Consider the following 6,926-nt stretch of genomic DNA (forward strand, 5'->3'; position numbering starts at 1 on the left):
ACAATTTTCTATCACATTGGTGCCTAAGGTTATCATGGGATGACTTTCTCGGCGATCAATATCAACAATAATCATTCCTTGTGATGGCAATTCTACTTTGCCAACTTTTATGGTCACCTCTTTATACCCCACCTGAGGCAAGGGCTGACCATTGCTGGCATAGATACTAAGATGTTCATCTGGACGGCAGGTAATTTCTGAATCAGTCCAGTATTGTTTATAAAGGATATATGGCATCGTGGTCACCTGGGACCCAGTGTCCAGCAACGCGTTCATTGGGATGCCATCAAGCACGACAGGTTCGACCGGTCGTCCTCCCACGTACTTGTCTCGCCAGCTTTGTGGGCCCAGTCATCTTACTCCTTGGGGGTTGGCCCTCTACCCCAGGGGTTGCTCGTTTAAGTTACAGAATCTTGCGCAGTGCCCCGCCTTTTGACAGCGGCGGCAGATGGGTTGTCCGTCCTGGTCGTAGCGATCGCTGTTCCTCCCTCTGGTCGATGGAATTCTTCTCTGTCGTCGCCATGGGACATCATCTGGACTGGAAGCCAGCTGGATCTTTTCCATGGGAGACACTTGCATGGCCTGCATGGTTTTGGTTAGTGTAGCCACACTTTTGGTCTGCAGGTGGATCATTATCTAGGGTCTGCGCGTCAGCCTCCACAGGTGCTGGTGAAAAGGACGCCACCTCCTGGTGATATGTGATAGCGGGGCGCCGGAGGTATGCAGTGCCGCCTGGGGTTGATTCTCGCAGCACCCGGATGGCTCTGTCTTTAAATTGCGCAAAGTCCAGATCATGGTTTTGCAGAGCCATAATGCGCAGCTGTGTTCAGTGAGCGCCAGACAGGAGCCCCTCAATAAACTGTTCAGTCAGCAATCTGTCCTCATCATGCACACTGTCGGGGTCTACCTGTTTGATGGCCCACAGCGCCTCCTGCAGGTTTAGAGCATAGTCCCGTACACTGTCCTGCATCCTTTGTTTGCACCCGTAGAACTTCATCTTAATTTTTGCTGCGGTGCGGGTGTCAAAGGTATCCTTCAATCGGGCCAGTATTTCTTTTACAGTGCCTTTGTCTCTGTCCGGCCAGGACTTCACCTCTCTCTGGGCTGCACCGATTAGCTGGCCTATGAGGATGCTGACTTTTTGGTCCTCAGACAGGGGGTACACTTTAAACAAACTGCGCAGTAGTCTCTCCTCTCGTTCAGGGTGTGCGACTCCCCTGAGTACTGGGGCAACCACGCTGCCCCCGGCATATATGGCATTGATAACGGCATTACAGTGGCGGCGGCCGCGCCTGCATCCTCCCCCCGGTTGGGAATCTTCCTCCCCCCTAGTGAACCTCAGCCAGGTCTTGGGCGTCCGCTGACGTACCAGTATGCTGCCCTGCAGGCGGAAGGATCTCTTACACGGCGGATCCAGATCGGGGCTTCTTGCTTCCCCTCGGCGGGCGGTAAACCACGTGATAAAACCGTTTAGTAAAGTCTATGGCACACAGGACCCTGTTATACCGGGCTTCGTGAATCCTGTTCGTGACGCCAATTTGACGCGCCCCCTGGGCTGTGGGGTACTCGGTGCCGGGCCGATCGTTGCTAGCGGAGATGTCACAGTGGCGGTGACCCGGTCCGTGACCCAGGATGGTCAGTAAAAAGGGGATTTTATAGTTTTTATGTACAAAGTTTGTGACGCCACCTGTGGTATGCGGCTAAAGGGAGCTGCCGCTGCGGAGCAGGTCCTCTGGAGCTGATGTTAGTGCAGCAAAGCTGGTGTGGCTCTCCACAGGTAGAGCTTAGCTCCAGGGCAGTGTAGATTTTATAGGTGATGCTGGGCGTTGTAGTGCAGGGGTTGATGGCGCAGCGATAATCAGTCCACAACTTAATGGCGGTTTCCTCTTCTCTTTACTGGCGGTGATTAGGCAAACCGGGACTAGGGTACTGGCTAAAAGTGGAAGTCCGGGCAGCCTGAAAGCAAGTAAAGAATCCACCTCACCAGGTGAAGTTGGAGGCCTTCCCTTTCCACTAATCTCTTTGGCCCTGCTGCTTGTAGCTGTGCGGTGGCCCTCGTCCCTGAGTGCAACGTCTTTGTGCTCACCCGTATGGCAGGCAGCTCGGGCCTTGCTGATGCGTCGCTCCCACGTGGCGGTGCTGGGCCCTGCGGTGCTGCTGAGCCTCCGGGCATCTGATGGGGCCAGGAGACCTGCAGTCTCCTGCTCTCCAGTTTCTGCTGCTGAGCCTTCAGTGCCCCACAGCCTCGGACTCCCATGTCCGGTTCCTCTGTGTTGGTTCCTTCTGGGGTGAACTGCTGCGCAGCTCCACTTCCCAGCTCCTCTCTCGTCGACGTCCTCACTTCAACTCCTCACACTAAGTAACTAACCCCGCCCCCAGATCCCAGTTGCCAAGGGGAGGGACTCCCCTTGCTGGTCTGGAGCCAGGACAGTGTTGAATGCTTAGCAAAACCTAATTAGGGGACCCCTGCTTGCTTCCAGGCATGGCATCACCTCTTGTGAGGGAGGCAATGCCACTGTGGCAACCGGACCCCTGGGGTGCCACATAAACATACCCTAAAAGGACAAAATTCAGCATAGTATAGGGCAAGCCAGTAGAGGAGTAGATACAGCATTCGTCACCTGGGGGAATATGCGCCTATGCAGCGACTGACATCAACACCAACCCTCAGCTTCTAGCACCACCCTCAAAAGAATCTTCATCAGGTGTCACTCACACTGCTTCTATCTCTGCCCCCTAACTATGTCTTCTTTCACAGTTAGAAATAGCAGCAGCAAAAGAAGCAAAATGCGGGCGCTGCAATCGCCTCTCCAGCAGCATCAATCACCATGACATCTTTAGAGGCCGGCGATGCAAGAAGCTGTAAAGTAGAAGTAAGTAGCTGCTGCGATGCCTCCTGTGACATCCTGTTCTAGAAATAGTGATAGACACTGCAAGGAAGCGAGTGCAGCCCCAGCCTCCTGCGACTTCTTGTTTCAGACTCCTCTCAAATAAAAATGTCGCTTGAAGTGGAAGTGCAATAAAAAAATAAATAAAAAAAATTAGGGGATTAGCAGGATAGGGAGGAGTGTAGGGGATTTTAAAATAAAGCTAATTACAAAAGTGGTTAGGGTGTAAAGATTGATATTTTAAATGGACATTTTAGGTAACAGACCACCCCTTTGGTGGACACAGCTATACATACTTAAATGCGCATCATGCTGCCCATGGCAGATATTTATGGCATATTTACAGAATATGTAGCCACTCGATTCATTTTCCACCTTGATGTAGTGGTCAGGAACAGCCCTGTATTAGGCAGGGCAGATGAATTTAAATACGACAGATTATACTGGCAAATTAACTATACCTTAATAAAAAAGTTCTCATTTTTGCCTTACCTGTACTAAAAAGCACACTTTCAATAAAACTTATGAAAAAAATTAAATAAAAAAGGTATATCGCAGTGCAAGTCTGAAATTGCAAAGTGCCCACTAAACAATCCATAACACCAGCGTCAGTCAATGAATGCAAGATACAATAATAGGATGGTGTGTGTATGTTGCAATTTAGAAAAATCCCAATAAACTGATTAGAATGGCGCAGTTGTCTCAACAAAAACAGAAGAGAACAGAACTGTCATAAGATGCAATGAGTGGAAGAGGCCTAGGTTACACATGTATTTGTTGTCTTGTATGAACTGGCACATAGGTGAGTCACTCTTACCTTTCTGCCTCAGGAACTGTAGCTGATGCCGACGGCTCTGCTTCTCGGACAGCTCTAGCAAGAATCCTGACTCGGGGTTGCTCCTACTAAGAAAGGCATCTGACCCAGATGCTTCCGTCGAGCTGTCCACGCTGTCATGATAGAGGCCAAGACCAGACCCTGATCCATTCCGATAACTGTCATAAAGTTCTGTAAGCAATCCATTCACCAGGGATGAGGTACGGCTGCGGACTTCTTGGGAATAATTAAAGCTGGTGCCATCAGTGCTACCTCTTCCACTCGAGTTCTCACTAGGAGGCACCTGTGCCTCATAGTCTTCAGAAGATGGAAGCGGCCAGACAACTGGGTAAGTATTAGGCCATGAATTCAGATTTTGTGTGAAAGCAGAATCAGGATGAGTGTGGTTGACAAATACATCACTCTCATCATCTATACATAATTCATCATAGATAGATTCATCCCCGGACATGGTTTCAGTACATGCTCATATCATCGACAACCAATACTGGGAAGACCTCATCCATACCAATTCAGATCTGTCTTTTATTCTCCACCAGAGGATCCAAATTTCAGACACTGAGAAAGTTCCGGGAATGTACTAATCACAGAGGCAGGGAGGGACTACAGCACTTTCCATGATTACGTCTTACTTCTGAACTGCCACATTTATTTACTCTCCCCTTCTTCTGAGTCACAGTGGAAGGAACCTGTCGGGTAAGTTTTCTCAGGGACTTGTGTAACAGGTGTATAAGAAGTGTGACGTCTCCAGTCATTCCACCTGCTGCTCTTTACAGGCATACACGTCAACTTTCCCAGTTCACTTGGCAGGATGGGTGGGGTGGCAGGGATATGGAGGTGGGAAAGCAGGGCAAATTACCCAAATGTCTTCACAGTGGAAGGGACTATCAATCATGGAAAATACTGACACTTCTTATTTTTCGTTTCTGCACAAATTCCAACCAGATACCGTCCATTACTGCAATCCCTGTGTACAGGAAAAAAAGTAAATGATAAAGTACACTATGCAAAAAAATAGGTAAAAAAAAAGATATACAACTGGTCTTGTTTTATCCGCCCTGGTACAGGTTTGCTGTTTACCCTCCTGAAGAGTGTGGTAATGCAAATTGGGTATTGTTGGTCTTCTTTAGTGATATGTATTGCATGATGATGCAAATGGTTATTACACTATGGGATAATTTATTGGTGTAAACTAGAGTAAATTTGTAGGTCCACGAGAGGCCATGACTACACCTTAAGATCTACCAATTTTTCCTAAAAATTGTGTCAGCAGCAGAAAAGTGAAAAAGACACAAACTGTTTTGGATAAAGCAAGGCCTGCCCAAAACTGTGTCTACTAAAACTGGCACAAGTGACTTAGTATATGTTGCCCCATACCTTTAATAATATTGATGATAAATGTTTGGCAGTGTACTTTATTAGAAACTATGATAGTAACTAAGAGGCTGAGGGTTACATAGCGTGTACTGGCCTTCATGTGGCGTCACAGCACTCCTGACGGGGAGGATCATTCATTACAAATAGAGGCCGTTTTGCCGCCAATAGTAGTTGTAACAAGATGAGAAAGTAACTAGACAGAACAGGCGCTGCCAATTTGTGTGTGCCTGGCAGGGTACAACATAAGCTGGCAGCAGCCAGAGACTGTCATTTCTTTACTGTGCTGCATATTGCATTTAGAGATGAAATATGGACTAGCTGCAGGTTACACAAATCATCCTCCGCATCCCAAACAGACTGACAAAAAATGGCACGGGGTCCCACCATTGCTTGTGGTTATCCACCTGTAGGGACATTTTTTTTCTTTAATTGAATGCATGTATGTAGCTTTTATAAGCTTGTTTCCCTGTGATGTGGTCTGTGGTCATAAATTAGCGAGAGAAAAAAGGGATTTGAGTTATCAACAAACCCTTTAACCCACTAAGAGTCTTCTATTTCTCTGAAACAAAACTTTTAGGCTTTTTGTAAGCCTACATGTCTGAGTTGCTGCACCACTTCTTTGCTAGGGTCACCAACAAAGTGCCATACACATGCCCCACCAATTTATAAGAAGAGCGGGTTCATCATACCAACAGGAGGTTGGGGCCTTGTTCGGTCCCCATTGCCACCAGTTCTTTAGTGGTAGAGGAGAATGTACAGTTTGTGAACAAGATGTCACAAATGCATCTAAAATACCTGCACACTTTAATGGCGGACACTTCTGTCACACAGCACTGATTAAATTCTTAAGATTTTTATTGCATTTTATAAAAAAAAATTATAGCTAAAGTAACAAAAATGGACCCCCAGCACAAGTGACATCTTGTAGTAATCTTGCTATTAGGCACACACCCCTTGAATAACATGGCATCCTACCAGCTTACTACTAAACTTTATGTGCCAGAGGAGAAAAGTATGGCGTTTCCCTCTGCCCATGAAGGTGCCAACCTGTGGCTCCTCTCCCCATAGGCCTCACGTGGCACTGCTTTGCCAGGAGCAGTAGTCACCAGGTCCTGGTACACAGTGACTGCAGTGCTGCTGGGACTCCTGGCATTTCCTCTCTGGTAAGTTTCCTACCGCAGTGCAGCCCATCCTGCCATGGAAAGACGCACACTCACGGCAGTGGCGCCGTGCACACACGACATGACATACACACCTGGCGCTATGGCTGTCCGGCCATGCTGAGCAGCCCCCTTCCGCCGCCGCCGTCTCCGCAACTCCTCTGCCCGTAGGTGTCTGAGAAGTGAGCAGCGGCTGTGGAGTTCAGCAGGGAGGAGCCGGGCTGTGAGGAGGAGAGGAAGGGCGGGAGCCGGGATTTGGGGAGAGCATACAGGACCTTATGTCAAGTGGAGGGCGACATGTGCCAGGATGTGCAAATACTGCCGTGTTCACATGGTGTTTACAGTCTGCTGCTGAAAACGAGTGACATGCATATTACTACATATTACTGTGCCCTGCATGGCACATAGACGTGTGTAGTGCCCCTATAGCAGTGCCAGCCGCTCTGCATGAGGGCAGCCTCTAGGAGAGCGCCATGCTCGGGACAGTGTGTAGCTTATTCACATGGCACTTACCCTATAATAACGCGTTAGCTAATGTACACAAGCACGCTTTCAACTGACCGTGTGGAAAAAATCTCAGCATATACTAAATCCGTCAATAGTCTGCTATGGGGACGAGCACTGAGAGCCAGTCACGGCCACTATCTGTGTTTTATAGGACTGTGC

The 6,926-nt window shown here is 48.4% G+C and overlaps 1 protein-coding gene across 2 annotated transcripts in view; it reads right to left on the reverse strand.

Moving 5' to 3' along the window:
* TBC1D30 (TBC1 domain family member 30) overlaps positions 1–6,509 on the reverse strand; it is a 100,331-nt gene extending 93,822 nt beyond the window's left edge. For both annotated transcript variants that reach the window (XM_073651717.1, XM_073651715.1), the window contains exons 1-2: positions 6,356–6,509; positions 3,706–4,690 (exon numbers count right to left, since the gene is read on the reverse strand). In XM_073651717.1, coding sequence (XP_073507818.1) covers positions 3,706–4,174 — 469 coding nt within the window. In that variant the 5' untranslated portion in view covers positions 4,175–4,690; positions 6,356–6,509. The remainder of the gene's footprint in view (positions 1–3,705; positions 4,691–6,355) is intronic.
* Positions 6,510–6,926: the final 417 nt, after the last annotated feature.

This window comes from Phyllobates terribilis, unplaced genomic scaffold, assembly GCF_046119375.1.
Source record: "Phyllobates terribilis strain yellow unplaced genomic scaffold, ASM4611937v1 Scaffold_11__3_contigs__length_659146591, whole genome shotgun sequence".
NCBI lineage: Eukaryota > Metazoa > Chordata > Amphibia > Anura > Dendrobatidae > Phyllobates > Phyllobates terribilis.